Source organism: Lutjanus erythropterus, chromosome 13 (genome assembly GCF_056507025.1).
Source record: "Lutjanus erythropterus isolate fLutEry1 chromosome 13, fLutEry1.hap2, whole genome shotgun sequence".
Lineage (NCBI taxonomy): Eukaryota > Metazoa > Chordata > Actinopteri > Lutjaniformes > Lutjanidae > Lutjanus > Lutjanus erythropterus.
In genome coordinates this window covers 6,316,042-6,335,457 of record NC_139329.1, presented here as the reverse complement: position 1 = coordinate 6,335,457, position 19,416 = coordinate 6,316,042, and the positions used below count along the sequence as shown (strand labels likewise).

General features: G+C 39.1%; 1 protein-coding gene across 1 annotated transcript; it reads left to right on the top strand.

Moving 5' to 3' along the window:
* Nucleotides 1–5,799: 5,799 nt before the first annotated feature.
* klhdc4 (kelch domain containing 4) lies at nt 5,800–17,862 on the top strand. The gene is made up of 13 exons (XM_084734947.1): nt 5,800–5,936; nt 6,582–6,673; nt 7,624–7,702; nt 8,442–8,540; nt 10,809–10,945; nt 11,235–11,327; nt 11,992–12,154; nt 12,240–12,318; nt 12,422–12,630; nt 14,706–14,937; nt 15,149–15,331; nt 15,524–15,649; nt 17,166–17,862. The coding sequence occupies exons 1-13, from the start codon at nt 5,838–5,840 to the stop codon at nt 17,336–17,338; spliced, it is 1,764 nt and encodes a 587-aa protein (XP_084591073.1). The 5' UTR covers nt 5,800–5,837; the 3' UTR covers nt 17,339–17,862.
* The last annotated feature ends 1,554 nt before the right edge of the window (nt 17,863–19,416 follow it).

The following is a 19,416-nucleotide window of genomic DNA, read 5'->3' as shown; positions in this document are numbered from 1 at the left end:
ATATTTTATAATGAGGTAATCCAAAAGTAACAGAAAGTAATCAGGTTACATTACACAACACAGAACTGTACATAAAATGTATGTGAACATTTAATCACACACATACACTTCTGTTACATCATATCAAGTTTAACCTTCAACACAAATCAGACTCAGGATCAGAAACGGTTTTATTGCCAAGCAGGTTTTCACTTACAAGGAATTTGCCGTGGCATGTTGGTGCATAACAAAGATAGTGCTAGAAATATAAATAAAGATTAAGATAAGTCCTGTCAATTAAAGCAGCATAAATAGAAGAGTATAGAATACAAAAAAGTGTGCAAAAACAGAGGAAATGATATTTACAAGCATGACTGTTATTTAAATAGATGAAGGACCTGTTCAGTTTTATGTAAGAGTGCAAAAGATCTGACATGGAACGTGCAGATTCACAGTATAGAGGGATACTGCAATGTGCAAAATAGAGTCAGGTGAGGATACATTAATGTATAAGACGGAGGGGTGGGAACAGAGTCAGTGAGGGTCACAGGCATTGTTGTAAATAAGGTGTGTACAATTATTGTAAGGTAATAAATACATTGTGAAAGAGTAAAGGAATGTTGGTGGGAACAGGATGTTCCAGAAACGCGTTTTAGAATGTATCAATTATTTTAAATCAGATAAGCCTGAAAACAAATGCTGAGGTCAAAGTCAGGTTTATACTACGAGACCACAGTGTGTCATGTTCAGTGGATACTGTGTTGGAACAAGTAAAAGTAAAAGTGTTTATTGCAAAGAACGGCAGAATGAAATCATATCGTATAATATTGGAATATAACTATGGAATTGTAACTGTCATGTGCAAACATTACTTTAAAGGACCAGTATGTAGGATTTTATAGAAGATGGTGGTGAGTTTGCAGATTGCAAACACCTCACAGAACCTATGGTGGCTGCAAAACTCACACAAAACGTAAAGGGTCGTATCTCAAACCAGCGTCTGGTTTGTCCATTCTGGGATACTAACATGGTTGTGAAACATGGCGGCCAACCTGAGAAAAGACCTGCACCCTCTGTAGATATAAAGGGCTCATTCTAAGGTCAAGAAAACACAAAGACAGGAGGCAGGATGAAAATATTAAATATTGGAATATAACTATGGATTCATTACTGTAATGTGTAAACATTATTTTAAAGGGCCAGTGTGTAGGATTTTATAGTATCCGGTGGCAGGCTCGCAGATTGCAGTTATGGTTACATTACTTGGATTGACTTGGACTGACTTATTTTTTTAACAGGTAAATACTAACTGTATGGTAATACTTTTTTTTTTTTTTTAAGTACCTGGTGCTGATTACACCAGTATAACTTCTACCAAAGGTTGTGTGTGTCACGTTTTTACCTGTAGGCCATGGAAACATGTCCTGCATACTTCATGAAGTCTACAGGCTGGTCTCAAGAACAGCAGTCTGAGAACCAGTGTTGCTGATGGGACCCGGTCTCGTGGATCCCCACATGAATGCAGTAAATTGTCGTGGTGGATCCGGCTCACAGGAGGGGGGTTATGTTCCTCATTTATAAATCAATAAAAAGTGAATTTGTAGTTCATCATGTGATTTCATTGTTTGTTTGTCTTTTTTTACAGGGTCTGCAGCTGCACAAGTGGAGAACTTGTGATAAAAATGTGTGACGGCCCTGAGGAGGAGAACATGAAGACGAGGTCCCTGAGGCCCTCTGCTTCTCTCTGCTTCCCTCTGAACACACTGCTCCCTCCCTCTCTCTCTGTCTATTACGTGCCTATATCAAAAAATTTCATTCATTTCTGTGAAGAAAACCAAATGAGATTAAGTTTAGATCATGCAACACGGGGTCTTCAGACCCGCAGGGGTCCACAGAGATACTGCAGCGGAGCCTCAAAATAATTGTTTGATACTTTTTCCCCCTCAAATTCACATATGTCTCAAAGTACAAATTTACAGGAATCCAACATATTATTACCGAAAAAACTATCATGTGAGCTAGTTAACCTACTTAATCACTGTGTAGCACCAATCCACAACTGCACACTTGTTAGTGTGTGTTATTGAAACATATTGGCCAGTTAGTTGTATTATTATCCCAAGCGTACAGACAAAGAGCAGTTTCTGACAGATGCTCCAGCTCAGAGACCCCTAGAAAAGTGCAGAAGGTAAAGCTAACACAGCTAACATTAACCATGCCACTACCGCTGAAGGAACAGCAGTGACAAGTAAGAGCCAACAAGAGAAGACACTTAAGTTTTGCATGCGATACATGTGGTTTCGGGGAGGTGGGGCGGGGTGGGGATTGGTCCCTGCTCACACAGGTGGGTCACAGGACTAAAAAAATAAACCCGGCCTTCAATTGGCATGAGGGTGAGTAGATAATAACTGAATTTTCATTTTTAGGTGAACTATCCCTTTAAGGAAGAAGGTTGGGAACCACTGACTGACACTATATAAAGACAAACAGTAATGATCATATCGAATACACTTCACATTCTGTTCTTTACTCACTTGCAAACACACACACACACACACACACACACACACACACACACACACACACAATAGCGCATACATCGATGTGCCTCAGAAAAGCCCCAAAGGTTAACAGTCAGGAATGAGTGTGGGACAGAGCAGTCATGTGCTGCATGTATGTGTGGTCAGCTGATGTGTGAGCGTGTGTGTGCGCATACATGTGTGTGTGAGCCTTTGTGGGTGTTTGTAGATGCTGGGAAGGAAAAATGAATATCACAATATGCTGACAGATGGCTGGAAAGAGCTGATAGCCACAGCAGAGAGCGGCCTTGATGAATTCACAGGTCAGTTGTAAACACTGTGTCCTCCATCTTTAATCACTGTGAACAGATATGAAATAATTACAGGTGATGGAGACGAGCGATAAGGTTTCCATCGAACCAGAGGGGGCCCATTCCATTCAGAGGAGCGGAAGGTACAGATGAGACGGCCTCTCTGAGATTGTGAAAGCAATTTATAGCGATAAATATAATAACCTCGTACAATCATTTGATTGTCACATTTAATTCTGCAATATTTCCCTCCACAAAGCAGACATCATTACTCAAAAGCGAGCCTGCATCTGTCTCAGCCTGTAATTACAAAAGGAGATGAACACTTGACACCCTGGAGTTCGTCCTGTTGTTGTAACGCTGTGGTTTAAGTCATCTGTAAAGGTTTTAAATGACTGGAAGGAAACACACAGCTGCCCTCTCCTGGTTATACGTAGTGGTTCAAGTAACTAATTACAAATACTCAAATTACTGTGATGAAGTAGTTTTTTTGGGGCACTTGTACTTTTATGAGTAGATTTTCAAGTCTGTACTTGTACAATTTTAATTAATATCCAAACTTTTCATCTGCATTTTTTTAGCCAATCAGGTGAGCTGATTACAAACGAGCCAATGAAAACAAAGACATACAACTGAAAAACAAAACAAAATGCAACAAAAATTTAGAGTAATTAATCGTTAATCAATTAATCGTTATTAAGAATTTACCCAATTAGAAATGTATTCACTGATATTTAATCAATAGTCATGGAAGTAACTGCAGCTCGTTTGATATTGTTTTAAATAGTAGAGCCTTTGACTTAAAATAAAATAAACTTAAAATAATCTTTGACTTAAGATTAAAAAAAAAACAATAAAAAAAAGAAAATTAGGGAAATAAAATGTGTTATATATCTTATAATTGATTTATGATTAATCGGTTGTTAGTGTTTTCAATTATTGGTTCTGGAAAACGCAAAAAATGTGCAACCCTAGTTTGGAGAGGTGACTGTGACATCAGTGGTTAAAAGTAACTAATACTCTGAGTAGTTTCTGAGACAAATACTTTGTACTTTTACTGAAGTATATTTCTAACACCAATGCTTTTACTTGTACTTAAGTAATATTTTAGCAATGTAACAGTACTTGTACTTGAGTACAGATTTTAAGTACTGGTTATACAATATAATGTCATACAGTTTCAATCAATTATCAGTCAATAGTTATCAATCTCTAAGCATCTTCTCATCAAATCATCATATTTTTGCTGAAAAGATGTGCATAAAGACGTCATTCTCTTTATCTGTTCAACCAACAAAATTATCTGGATCTCTATTCAAACAGAAGACCAGTGGGCATGATTCATACCAGAAAATCATGTTAAATCTGGACTATAGCTCAGTACGTCCTCATGCAAGAGTTGGTTTTGCACTGGAAATAGGAGCTCTTTACAGTTAAGATATAAAAACATATCTGCAGTTGAAGGGAATAATCTGAAATCGCAATGACGTTTTGATGTGTTAATTTTACTGCAGTTCACAGTAATCTTACACATATATAGGAATATTAACATATATTATAATCATAGTGTTAAAATTAAGTATGTGTGTAAAACTATAGAAAGTTAAAAGTTGAAAGTAGTGCTCTTAACATTACTGCGTGACATTTTAGAAATTATTTTTTCCCCAATAAGAACGAGTAACGTCACGCAGAAGAATTATTAGTTTCCATCACATTATTTGAACAACTAAATAACAGATTGGGATTTGGCTTCGACCCTGCTGCAGCTTTAGTAAACAGGATGGACCACTGCTGCTACATGCATTCAGGGGCCCTTCAGGAAGGTTTTTTTAATGGCAAACAAATGCCATATCAGGGTGCCAAGACTCATTAGTACCTGTTGTTTGTCTCTGTGACATTCCACACACACTGAAGATAAATGAACACGTGTATCTAGACACGCAAACACACCCTCAGGAGCCCAGAACAAAAAACAAACAAAACAAAAACTTCAGGTTGTGTGTGTGTGTGCCAGTTACTTCCTTTGTAATTTAATTGATCGCAGATCTGTCTGGTAAAGTGCACCAGCTCGCTTTTTGGTTTTTAATACCTGCTTCTGAACGGAAAATCCAACGACCAAAAGACCCACTGACTATACATATTCACATGAATATATGTGTGTATAAGTGACGCACATATGTACACCAAGAGAATATTAAAGTACGAAAACATAAAAGTTCACATTTTGGTCAGTATATCTTTTGGTCATTAGACTTGTGATACTACTAGATCCGATATCATGTGTAATATAATGGTCATTAACAGGTGCAATATTACTTTTTATTATTTTTCAATATCACTACCAGTATTTATTTTAGCTTACTATTTTACTTAATTTAAGTTACTTCTGTTGTTATTCTGTTTGGCACTGTTGTTTTGCATTTTTGCAGTACTCTGTTGTTTTCTTTGGTTTTTGGTTTTATGGTTTTCTATGGTAATTTTGGAGCAATCTCTGGCAAAAGAATTTCTCTTGGGATTACTAAAGTTTTATCTTATTTTATCTTATCTTGTTTTATCCAATCTCAGAATAAGAAACAACGAGCCTTTTCCCGTTTGGTTTTCAAATGATTTTAATATTTGTTATATGAAAATGGAAAATTCAAGTCAAACTAAAATAGTTATGCCCAAAGGATTTACTGACCCATTTTCTATAATTAGAACCAGATTTCAATATTTTCTGCTTTGGTTGTGTGTTTGCCCTCAGTAGAGACTGTATGTAAAGATGTATTTATGTACAGTGTGTGGTTTAGAGAGTCACAGTTCAGAGTCATGCAGTAGTAGAGTTTCTACATGTCCGCCGTCACGCTAGAGGGCGCTGGTAGGTTTCCGCACTGTGCTCACGTCCAGTATGTTGCCGGAAGTAAATCCTGCTTGTCTGAGTAAAAGAAAAGCATTGGCATGTGAGTTTGTTTGGATTTCCATGTGACACCGACTTCATTGAAAATAAGAGACAAAAACCCCGCGACACTGTCAGTGCATCTCAGCAGACATGGGCAAAAAAGGCAAGAAAGAAAAGAAGGTGAAGGGAGCGGAGAAGACCGCCGCCAAGATGGAGAAGAAGGTTTCTAAGAGGTCCAAACGAGAGGAGGTAACAACCAACCTGACTGAGCCTGGACTAAAACATGAACTCTTTATGTTAATGTTTGCAGTTGTCATATCACAATAGTAATAGCTTTGTACAAATGATTGTTAATGTGTTGTGAAAATGATTTCTTGCTCGCTGTTGGTCTATTCACTGCATCGTTTATTAGAAGTACTAACTAAAGTTCAGCTCTTTCTAAATGAGGTATAATGCACCGTGAACAGGTCATTATGTAAGGGATAATGTACAGTGAGCAGGTCGTTATTGTAAAATAAAACCCCACAGCATGATGTAGGACCCCAATGTGAAGCAATAATAACCTGCTCACTGTATATTATCCAGCTTATGACATGGTTACTTATCCAAAAAAGGAAAAAAAAATAAGTGGCACACAATTATGTGACACAAAATATTAATTTTAAAATTATTTTAGTGATTTAACAATAATTGATCGGCCTGTCTTTCATAGCAACAGTCTGTTATATAGAAATAAAAGACCTTAGAATGCTGTTATTGACTAATCAAAAAATTAGTAGTATTTAACATTAGAGTATTTAACAAAGCCATGAAATAATACAGAATAAAATATCTGTCTGGCTATTTTCTTCCGTCCTTCCTTTCTGCCTTCCTCCCTCCCTTCTCTGTCTGCAGGATGATTTGGAGGCTCTGATTGCTGAGTTTCAGAATCTGGATGCAAAGAAGACCCAAGTTGTAGAGACGACATGTCCACCTCCATCACCGAGGTAAAAGACAGCATCACTTAACACTTAACACTTAACATGTGCAAGATCATCTGGTGACTCATTTGGAGCGTTTAACAATTTAAATGAGTTAGATGATGATATGTAGCATGTTATTATTCTGTGGTTAATTATTTTACGATTTTAATTTTATTTGATAAAAAACTACTACTGACTACTGCATTGCTTTTATTTTGCAGGTGTACATTCATAGTTCAAACATTAATTCATTAATTCATTAATTAATTCTATTTTTTGCACATGCTTAAGTCATGACTGGCAACTTTTATCACTGTTCACTGAAGAAGGAAAGCAGAAGGTAAAACACATTTTTTATGAGCAAAAAATGTTGCACACATCATTTATCACATTTATTATTTATTAAAATACATTTTTAAGTGGTTATTTTTCTTCATTCTTTAATATAACAATAAATATCATTTTATTGTGGTATTCCCGCATCTTGAGTTTTTGGTATTGTTCCATTCCCAGTTTAATGACATGAGAGAAAACTGTGATGTGATGAAGTCTGTTTTGACTACCTGTCGAGAGAATGTCAAACCAAGTAATAAAAGAAAATGTACTGACTGACTCTCTCATAGAGTTACAGAAGAGTGTCATGAGTTTTCCACACACCACATACTACAGAAGTGTAACTTCCAAAGAAATATGCATTTTCTGTTACAGATTGGTGTTGTTATTGCTGTTGTCATGTTAAAATGCTGGCGCTAGATGAAGGTTCAGGTGATCACCAAAACTTTACAAATCTTCCTGAGGGGGACATGAATGTACCAGATTTTACGTCAGTCCTCCAAAAGGTTGTTGTGATATTTCTGTCTTGACTGACCGACAGAAGTTTCAGAGGAGATTGTAACACTGTGCACGAATCATACCTGTCAGCCAAGGTAGGAGGATGTGTGTTTCGTAGTCTCTGATCTGTTTTTGTCTTTCAGATTGAATGCGTCTCTGTCTGCCCATCCTGAGAAAGATGAACTCATCCTGTTTGGAGGAGAATACTTCAATGGAAAGAAGGTAGTAAAAAGAGCTCTAATAAATGATTCTCTGTCTTTGTAATTCATGAAACTTGTCACTATGGATGCAGACTTTCCAAATCTGTCTTTTGAAAATGAAAAACTGAATGAGTAGGAATCAGGAAGCTGCAACCATTATTCAAGGATTAATAGACTATTAAATTATACATCAACTATTTTGATAATTGCTGAATTGTTTTAAGTCATTTTTTAAGGAAAAAAGTGAAACTTCTCTGATTCCAGCTCATCAAATATTTTTTAGTCCTCTCCGACCATAAACTGAATGTCTTTGGCTTGTGGACAAAAAAATATTTTGATGATGTCACATTGGACTTTGGGAAACACTGACTAACATTTTTCACCATTTTCTGACATTATATGGAACAAACAACAAGAAAATAATCAACAGATTAATCAGTAATGAAAATAATTGTTTCATGAAAGGACAAAAAGAAAAGACGTAGCTTATTTTCAACTGATAATATTGTGACAAGAATAATTATCGATTAATCTAAAAAAAAATATTAACAAATTACTTGACAGTGAAAATAATTGTTGTTGTTGTTGCAGCCCTAATCAGATGATAGAGAGGTAATAGGGAAGAATTTTTGCAGTACACAATCACAATCGTTCGCACTGTGAATGAATGCATTTTTCCTCTTTTCCCACTTTACATGTTACAGCAGAACTCCTACTAAATAAAAATTTAATTCAAAATCCTGTTGTTTCCTCTTTTGCAGACATACCTGTACAATGATCTCTTTTTCTACAACATCAAGAAGAACACGTGGGTTAAATCAGACATTCCCAAACCTCCTCCACCTCGCTGCTCTCACCAGGTACGCCACAGTCAGGTTTTCTGAACGTGAAGCAGTTTTTTGTTTTTTGGTTGGTTCTGTTTTTTTAAAATCCTATTTATTACACAGATTTGGTGTTCAATGTAACCAGTCTTTTTTAATCACTTAAGAATTGATTAAAAAATTGTCTAAAATCTCTTGAAAATACCACTTTAAGACACCAAGACCTTGGGGAACACCACAGAAAAAATCATGCCGTGATTTGGTGTCAAAAACTTTGGCAATTGAAGATTCCTACAGGAACTGGATTTGTCTGCAGTTGGATGGCAAACACCTCTGTTCTGGAGATTGTTCAGAAACACCCCTTAATGTCAGCATGAATAGGAAAGACCTGCGTCCCCTGAACACCTCAGATCTTTAGTTTGTGGTTGTGAAGTTTCATGAGGTGGTGATTATTCTAGATGTCACTATAAGTCGTTTTAGAGAGGTCAGGTTTCAAAAAATGACCCATTTACAGTGGAATGGCTGCTATGCGCACTTCATCACACATGAACACAGCTGGGCTCATTGAAACCACAAAGGTCTCAGCTTTCCACTGATTCATGATACTCCAACACGACTCAGGGACCCCAGTATGCAGCAATATTCTAATAGAGTAGGTGAAAATAACACATTTATACTGCATGCAAAAATCTGTATGGGGTTTGCATAAAGATGAGACTCTTGTACCCATTACAGATGTCATGAGAACCAATACTTTGCTGTGAAGTTAAGTTTTTTTTTTTTTTTTAATAGTAGCATAGGAACCAAAGATGTAATTCTTCTGGACATGACAGGGACAGTATGGACACTTACAAGTGCTGTAGTCTGCTGTTAAATGCTGGAGGAAGTAGAGGAACGCCTAACAGCACTGAACCACAACAATTACACAGCAGCTGCAGCTTTGACTCATCCAAAAGTCAAACCATGGAGCGGGCAGGTTCGGATCGACTTTCTAGAGAATACCACAGGTTACAACGGGCAGGTCGAGTGACAAAGCAGCGGTCAGATTAAGTATTAATGACGACCAGAAACATTGTGTGCAGTAGTCCTTCTTCCACCTTCCTGTCCCCGTCTCTGTCTCCCTCTCAGTCAACACACACACACACACACACACACACACACACACACACACACACACACACACACACACACGGTGGCTGCAGTGGTGCACACAGCAGCTTTTTCTACACTTAGCCGCTGAACACCAGGCTAAAAAATACAGTATAGACCCGCAGGTGTGTACGACTACTCTGTTCAAGTTAACTGTTAAACAAGAAGGGAAAAAGAGCGAGAGAATGAGACAGAAAAAGCAACAGACTTTATATTTGAGCAGAAATCACTTTTGCATTACTTTCCAGACATGACAACATGCTCTCCTGACAGTGATTTGTGGCAGCCTCAGTAAATCTCCCCCTCAGTCTTTTGTTCTCAAAGCTCAGAAGAGGTTTTATTTCAGGTAGGAAAGAAAAACATGTATTCTTGTTTTTGTTTTTTTCAGTGGTTTTGAGGAAATTCACTAGTATTGGTATCGACTACTAAATTTCTGCAATCGTGACATCCCTGATACCCATAGAACACATTTTCATTCAGATGAGAGGTCAAGGGACGCAGTTTAAATGACTGTCAGTTTTTCTCAACATTATTCCAACAACTTGGCTTTAAAACCGAGTCTGCTACAGCCTCTGAAAGACAGTCATGATGGCTCTGGACGTGGGCATCCATGTGGAGTTGAAGAGGTTAACCATCATTTAGTGCACACTCCGTTAATATTTTCTGCTCACATCAAAACATTGCAGTGTTTTTTTGTCTTTTTTTTTTGCCTTGTTTGACAATCCAGCAACCACAAACACGACTTTTTCCTCTGCATGTGTAACTTCTCTGATTTCTATGAGAGTATTTGATTCTAGTTCAGTTTTAGTATTAATCAAACGGCAGGTGTTCAGGTATGTTGACCTTCAGCTATATTTAATGGCCTCTGATGATGATACATTTGATACACCGAAACATCACTTTGCTGGAAGGCCTCGCTCAATTATGTGATTCTTCATTTGAACCACTAGGGGGCAGACTACTGTCACAGAAGAAACTTTAAATGGTATCAGCAATGTCATCACCTGATGGCCTGTTGGAAGAAAACCAATTAAATCTGAGGACATCAAGCCTCCTTATCTCACTGTTCATGCAGCCCTCCTCCTCCTCCTCCTCCTCCCATTCTTTTTGTTCCTCCCCTCTGTCTCACTCCTCCCTCTTTCCCTCTCTCTTCCTCAGGCTGTGGTCGTTCCCCAGGGCGGGGGTCAGCTCTGGGTGTTTGGAGGAGAGTTTGCCTCTCCAAACGGGGAGCAGTTCTACCATTACAAGGACCTTTGGGTGCTGCATCTGGCTACACACACCTGGGAGAACATCAAGTATGTGCACGGATCATAAAATTAGTAATAATTAAATGTGTGAATACAGGGATGTAAAAGGTGGCCAGAAATAATATTTTGGATTAAATGAATTATGAGGAAATCTAACCTCTGTTGTAAGCCTAATCAGTAGATTTATTGATTCTTATTTCACAAAGTCACTGCTTCATTATATAAAACAAGTCCCTGAGGTGCATGGTGTTGTGGATGTTTGTTTTGGATTTATAATTAGATATCATTTTACAGACATCAACCATCAGAAGTGATCACTGGCTTTGTGTTTTTCCAGGGCTCCTGGTGGTCCATCAGGTCGCAGCGGCCACCGCATGGTCCTCAGTAAGAGACAGCTGCTGGTGTTTGGAGGTTTCCATGAGAGCACCAGGTAGGCAGAAGGTCACAGCAGAATAAACAAGGACTGTATGTCTGTAATAGAGTGGATGGTGGACAGGCAACATGTTTGATTTCATCATTATTTACTTGATTCCTTGAATGAGTGAAGTTAGACAGCCTTGTCCAAATCGCGTCAATTTTATCAGGGTACTACGCAGTATGAATTTGATTTTAGTCATTTCCAGGTCTGAATATCTACAGAAAAATCAATATATCAATATAGTAGTCAATATATCCACATCATTGATGATTAGGTAGGTAAGGTATTAAGTCAAAAATATTGTGATATTTACTCATTTTATCACCTCATTTGCTTCCATCCCTTGGAGTAAACAACATGTAGTTAGGTGATAACTCACCGTGTTCTCATCTAATGTTGTGGCCAAAATAATCCAGGTTCAATGCCATAGCATTTATCAAAAACCCTGGGAAAAAAACTGTCTTTAAAGGTCCTGTTGAGTCAGACATGATGACAAAAGAAAGTTCACTAAAGAGCAACAGTCAGGAGACCAAATACAGAGCCAAAAGGAGAGTGTGAAAAGCTGCTCTGTAAATGATGGATGTTAATGTTTGCTAACAAGTTAGCCGCATCAGCAGACTGTTCTCTAAACACCAGAGTTCCATTTAGTTTCAGCCTCCCTGTCCTCCCCTTGCAGGGATTTTATCTACTACAATGACGTCTACTCTTTCTCCCTGGACACCTTCTCCTGGTCACGCCTCACTCTATCAGGCTCCGGCCCCTGCCCACGCTCCGCCTGTCAGATGACCTCTACGCCCGACGGCATGGGTGTCATCATATACGGGGGATACTCTAAAGTGGTGTGTGCACGCCTCTCCCTGATTGACCTTAAGCCTCTATTTGTGATGTGAAGTCTGCCTAATAACTGTGTGTGTTTTCATGTAGAGAGTGAAGAAGGATGTGGAGAAGGGGACCATCCACTCTGACATGTTTCTTCTGAAGCGAGAGGGTAAAGATGGCCAAGGTACAAAAAAAACCTTCACAATGATTTCAGACGTTACAAGTGATAAACACGAATGGAAGCTGATGTCCCTGTTTGTATTTTTCTGTCTTTCTCCGTCCTCCAGAGAAGTGGTCGTGGTCCAGGCTGAACCCCTCTGGTCACAAGCCCCCTCCCCGCTCAGGTTTTTCTCTGGCGGTGGGCCCGGCGGGGCGGGCGGTGCTGTTTGGTGGGGTTTGTGATGAGGAAGAGGAGGAGTCGCTGGAGGGCGACTTCTACAATGACCTGTATCTGTATGACACCGTGAAGAACCGCTGGTTCCCTGGCCTGCTCAGGGTGAGCTGCGAAACTGTGAACCTGCTGCACCAATCAGTGTTTGTTTGGATGCTTTGTGCATCTTCATTACAGGGCTGAACAAATTTGAAAGAAATATCTAATTGCCATATGATTTGCAGTGTTAGAGGGAATGATAATTTCTACATTATTCTTCTCATTGTCATTGAAAGACATGTTAAAGGTCTGAATCTATTAGTTGTCAACTATTAAATTACTTGGCATCTATTCTGATAACAGATTAATAAGTTTTTTAAAGAAAATTGTCAAAATTCTCTGATTTCAACTCCGCAAATGTGAATATTCTCTAGTTTCTTTACTCTTCTCTGACAGAAAGCTGAATATCTTCTTTGAGTTGTGGACAAAACAAGATGTTTGATGATGTCATCTTGGAAACACTGATCAACATCTGATATTTTATGCACCAAACAACTAATTGATTAATCATTAAAATGATTGACACATTAATTGATAATGAAAACAATCATAAGTTGCAGCCCGTCAAAGATGTTTTCTTAAGTCTGCAGAGTCTGATTTGTAGGACAGCTCATCTCTGCAGCACTATAATAATTTTGCAAACAAAAATCGGGATTTATCAAATATTGCACCTCCTGCGATTTGAAAATTGCAGTAGACCATATTGCGATTTTGATAAAATTTCGATTAATTGTTCAGCCCCACTTCATTACTGCTAATTTTTTTTTCATGTTTATGTTCTTGTGCTGTTATCATATAGATTTACAACAGATCAAAACAAATCCTTGTGTTCCTTCAGCTGCCTTTGTAGGAATTAGTCCTGTCTTCATTTCCAGTTTCTTGAGGTTAACTTATTGTTTCAGTTTTAGTAGTTTTATTGAATGAATGCTTACTTGTATGTTCTGCAGTTTTCCCAGCTTTTATTTATAGAGCAACTTGACACCCCCTGAAAATCATGTATTTTGTGATCTCCAGTGCCATCACATCTTAGTGGCTGCAGTGTTGTACACATGTACTGTGACATCACTGCTGGGTGTGTTTACAGATGCACACGTCTGATGTCACCCATCAATGATGCTGGGTGTAGCAGACTTTCAACCAAAGAAGAAGGTGGAACACTGTTTTCACCCTGGCAGCTGAGAGAAGTACTCTGTTAGTTGATCAGGTTGGATTCAGACTGAGAACAGCTCTGCATTAAAAAAACTATGTAGAATCTTCAGAATATCCTCATATTTGATGCTTTTAAATAAACTGCATTTCTGCATCCACGTGCGTGTTCGTAAGCTTGCACTGGAGTGAGCATCAACCAAAACAGTGACATGACAAACACGATCACAAGACCAAGAAAAGTCTCTGTTGTTCCCCAACTGCTGAGACAGTTACAGGATTAGCCCCGACGTTAGCTGAGCAGGAAAGGCTAACATAAAGCTAATGCTAATGCTAGCGTTGTACCTTTACAGCTTCGGTTCTTGTGCAGTTGTATCCCCTTCAAAGGCTTTGTAATCCAGCCTGGAAGTGCTGTGCCTTTTGGAGACTATTTATCCATTTTCCATGTCGAAACAGTTGTTGTTGTTGTTAGCATGTTGTTAGCCACCCATAGGAAATCCCAGAATGCCTGGGGTCGAGTCTGTCGACCAATCAAAAAGCTGTGCTCCTGACTTGTGTGTGGCAGTGCTGATGCACAGATGTATTAATAGATCCATGTGCTGATCTCAACATGAGATTGACCCTTCAAAATAAAATTTACAGTGATGACGGCAGTGAGCTCGACCCTGCAGTAGGCGTCACGTCACTGTGGTATTGCAGTTATCGCCACAGCCCTAGGTGAGTCAGACTAAGGTGACCGTAGAGACAAGTGAGGCTCAGCATGGTGGTCTCTGTGGAGGAGGATTCGAAGGTAACAAAAACACAACAGATCTTATTTATAAGACTATTTCCACCATATTCTGCCAATAGATCCCTGTAAATCGTACACACTGGACCATTAGGCAAAGTCTTGACTAGAACATCTGGCTTGGGACCACATCATTACAATATGAAGCAGTGAGAACTGCTTGGCAGGCTGTCTGCAATAGCTTATTGTTTTGTTCCTGTCTGTCCAGGGGAACAAGTCGGAGAAGAAAAAGCGACGGAGGGGGAAGAAGGGTGGAGCAGAGGGGGAGGGAGCAGAGAAGGAGGAGGAGGAGCAGGAGGCGGGACCTCAAGCACCCACCGAGGTCATCAAGGAGATTGTCACCGAGGACGGCACGGTGATGACCATCAAGGAAGTGATCCCTGGAGCTCAGGAGGAAGAGGAGGAAGAGGAGGAGGAGGAGGAGGAGGAAGAGGACAATGGCAAGATTAGAAACACACACACTAAACTTATCATTATAAATTATCTTTCAAGTTTGGCTTGGTGGTTAATAACGCGTTTCTGTGGTGTGACAAACTCAGAACACACATTTATTGTTGCTTTACAACGAAAAAAACGAAAAGGAAAAAACCTGAAAAAATATATCAATAGGCTGGACAATGACGTGTTTTTTTTAAATCTCTGCATGTTCAGCCTCAGCCCCCCTGGTGGAGCCCTGCCAGAGGTCCAGCGCCATGGCAACAGTGCGTCAGGGCAAGCTCTTCCTGTACGGGGGGATGTTTGAGGTCGGCGACCGCCAGTTCACCCTGAACGACTTCTACTGCCTGGATCTCCACAAGATGGACCAGTGGGAGGTTCTGGTCGAAATGGACCCAAGTGAGTAAAGAAGATGCAACACACACAAAAAAAGATGTGAAATGTATTCAGCATCCCAGAGGCTCAGCGGGCGGTCGTAAAGCAGCCAGCGTGTTGATTTGTCTTGTCTGAACATCTTGTGACGCAGGAGGATGATAAGATGGGAGAGACGGGTGTGAGCTTTCATTTGGATTTATGACTCTTTCTCCACAGAGACGCAGGAGTGGCTGGAAGAGTCTGAGTCAGAGGACGAGGAGGAGGAGGAGGAGGAGGAGGCGAAAGGAGCTGAAGGGGAGGAAGAGGAGGACGAGTCTGAAGAGGAAAGCGAGGATGAGGAAGGCAAGGGATTGTTCTGCCTCTATCTATATCTTAACCTTTTCATGTGACTTACAGTCAGCAACACACACAATATCTAGATAAGGATTTGCTTGACATTAAACACATGTTGAGATAAGATACAACAACCCTCCAAACTCATGAAAAAACAATATATAATCTCATCTACCATCAGCAGGTGACTCTAGACACTAAATGCCTGGATATTAGGGTTGGCTACACTATGTCCAGTTAACAAAATAAACTCACAAAGTGTCAAGAAATCAAATATCATCTCACTCATTTTCCTTTTCAAACACAAAAATACAACTGTACGCCTTCTGAAGTCAAGTTTCTCTCTTTTACCGAGCTAAGACAAGCTTAATTAACTCCTCCTAAAACACACCTCAACTCTAAATCACCAAAACTGTCTTTGTTAGTCTCTCACTCTTGGTCTGGCTGAGTATTACATTAACAAAAATAAAATAACAAATATCGACCCCAAAAATCAGCCAAAAAATCCAACTGGAGATGGAGTCAGCCCATCATCAATAGGTAATAGATTCGTCCAATCGTCCAACCCTACTAGATATCAGCAAAAATCAATATTTTATTTCTAAATGTGTTTAATAGCTATTTAAATAGGCCACGCCAATATATTGGCTGATATCAGCTTAAAGCAATTATAAGCGTTTTGGCAAATATGTCAAAACAATAAGGGACAAAAAATTGCAGCATGGAAATCCAAACATTTGTTTGAGGTGGGCTGTGAAACCATGAGGCTATAAAGTTTATTCACCAGAGACAAGTTTACTTTTCAACCGTTAGATGTGCTGCAGTCTAATGAATGCTGGCTGATTTATTATTATGAGTTTTTTAAAGTTTCACATTTGGTATCAGCCTCAAAAATTCAGCATGAGTGGGCAGAGATGAAACTGTATAAAAATTTAACATCACAGTCATAGTGACCAGAAAGATGGATATCAGTATTATCATGGTTTTGTTAAAATTTGCTGATTTAGTTTTTGAAAAGTACTGAAATTTGAAAGCACTGAAACCATTTCAACAAGTTTTATATTAAAAACATGTCTGTGATTTGAAATGACATCATGTCCTTTGTAATGTCAGTGTTTTTGTTGACGCCTGCATCAACTTTGGTTGAATTTTTTATCTCTATTCATGGTCCTGTACTTCAGACTTTAACTCCCGGGTCAAGCAGCAGATCTTATATTTCCTGTCATTAGACTGACAGCATCTGTTTGCCTGATAAACTTCACATCTTTCTACACTTGTGCCCACGTTTTGTAACTTTTATATCTAAAATAGCCACAATGGTCCTTTAACATGAGGAGTTGGACTGAACTCAACCTCAGACACTCCTGTTTACTTGAATCTATCAAATATTCTTGTTAGGAAATTAGGAGCAGATAGGCTTCCTAACAGGTGATGTTTGATTTGGCTGGAAACCAGCTAGAAGCTGTTTGCACTAAATTTGACCACAGTTTGTTTCAAACCTCTCTACCTGACCGTGTGTTTCCAGATGAAGACGAGCACCCCGCAGTGCAGGAAGGAGAGACGATGATGGATTACCAGGTCCGTACAGAGCAGTACTGGACAGGACTGGCTCGTACAAACATGGGCCCTGACGCCAAGGACAAAAAGGTCGCCAAGGTTGCCCTCGCCATGGCTAAAGTCTTCTATGAAGACCAGTAGTGTGATCCGCCAAACTGTCTGAATGACTGTGAGTGTGCTGTGAGTGTGTGCATGTAAAATATTTTTTGTAATAACCTTTTATAAAAGATCATTTGAACTGTACTGCAAATAACTAAGTAATGCAAGTTGAATTTCAATCAGTGTAAAAACAGAAACACCTCTGATGAGATGAAATTTGAATATATGGGATGTTTTCTATTTGTGTGTTTGAGTCACTAAACACAACAGTTTGCATCCATTTAAAAAAAAAAACTCACATGACTAAATAATATTTAACAGATCACACCTGTGTTGCTGCTGTCAGTTTTGAGACCAATGTGCTAAAGCAAAGTAAAAAAGAAGAAATTAGAATTTAAATAATTTAAATGATGAGCATTGAAATTAAAATTGCATGAGGTTTTGGTTCTGTAAGAACCAAATAAATTGGAGGTTGTTCTACCAAGTTGTACAGCTTCTCTATAACATGTTTTATTTTTGTTCACATGTTTTTGTAACTGTTAAATAAAGCACATACTGTAGTGAAACTGCTGCTTGACCACAGTTTGATTTTATGAAATAGCTGCACTTCTGTTCACAATCCTATCAGTGATGTCACAGCGGGTGATTTACTTGCAGGCTTCTCAGATTTGTTCAGATTTGTGTAACAAATTCAGAACAAGCTGTAAACACATAAGTGATATTGTCATCAGACACAGAGCAACGTTAGCTTTCATTTGAAGACCTCTTTCTGGCCACCAAAACCGTCAGTCTGCAGAATTTAAAACCAAAACAATAAGTTCAAAGACAATAAAACAATCAAAGAATGGAGGAAAACTGCAGAAGCGAGTGATAATTCACTGGGTTTGTTACCATGAGCGACACCTTTCACACTGCACAAAGACATTTGATCCACTGTCAGTAAAATAATATTGATTCATGCAGGTTTACAGGAGCAATATGTAAGGATTTTAGTTTAAAACATTGAAAAATAAAACACAATGGGATCACATGACCCTGACAAAGATGGCTGCTTAGTGTGAGGGCTTCCACAACTTCACGCTTAAAACTACCCCAAAGTTTTGTAAACTCTACCTTCAACTCAGACCTGACTGTCAAAACCTCTGTCAGTCAAGGAGTGTGACATTTTTACTAAAGCACACAAGACAAGCTCACAAGGCAGGAAAACAGATCCCTCGGTCGAGACCACTGAAGCTAACGACATGGCTAAAATAGCTGTGGTGCTAACTGAGCTAAAAGCACTCTGTGCAGAGTTCAGGCAGGATAGATAATCCTTTGGGTGAAATGGTGAACTTCATCACAACACTAGAGAACAATTTGGACATCATTAAAAGAGACATAACAGCCAACGAAGAACGAATCGAGAAAGCTGAGTCCTGTATGGCTACAACAGAGGATCAACTGGACAGAACCAAGTCGGCATTGGCCTCGGCTATAAAGTGGATCGTATACCTGGAAGCAAAACCTGAGGATCTCGAGAACTGTGAGAGGAGGAAGAATACTTGGGTGTTTTTGTCTCGAGCAGGGTACTGAGGACAAACATCCCCTTCATGACATGTTGCCGCAGTGGTGGGTCTGAGTCCAGACAAGTTCTTCACATTGGAAGCAAATGTCACAACATCCAGTAGTTGTTAAGACAATTATTTCACTGCTCATGTCAGCCTCATGGTGGCATGAGATGAAAAGTCAGGGAGCACAAAAGTTGGTAGAATTCATTCTGTGAGGACCATGATCGTCAATCCATTTCATGGTTATTGAGATATTTCGATTTCCTCAATCAAAGTGGTGTCCCGGCTGACCAGCCGGCAATCAGCCTCTTCACAACAGACATTTTGTTTTCTTGGTAATGAGCATGCTGGTTCACAGTACCACTGTTATTGTCTATTGGGAGACATGAATGGAACCAGGCCATTGTTATTGTTATTAGTAGCACCTGAGCTTTTGCTGCTATGACAAGTCAAAATCTTTGCAAAAGGCCCATGGCCATGGCACCAGTGTGCCAAAAAAACAAAAGTTGGGATGCTACTGTATGTGTTTATGTTAAAAAAAATAAATAAAATATTTGTATCGGCCTCAAAAAT

What these genes read in the sequence shown, in the direction of transcription:
- klhdc4 (XM_084734947.1), top strand. Translation starts at nt 5,838, where the DNA reads ATGGGCAAAAAAGGCAAGAAAGAAAAGAAGGTGAAGGGAGCGGAGAAG. An exon ending in AGAGGTCCAAACGAGAGGAG is followed by an intron (nt 5,937 to 6,581) that starts GTAACAACCAAC and finishes CTCTGTCTGCAG; the next exon opens with GATGATTTGGAGGCTCTGAT. An exon ending in AATACTTCAATGGAAAGAAG is followed by an intron (nt 7,703 to 8,441) that starts GTAGTAAAAAGA and finishes CCTCTTTTGCAG; the next exon opens with ACATACCTGTACAATGATCT.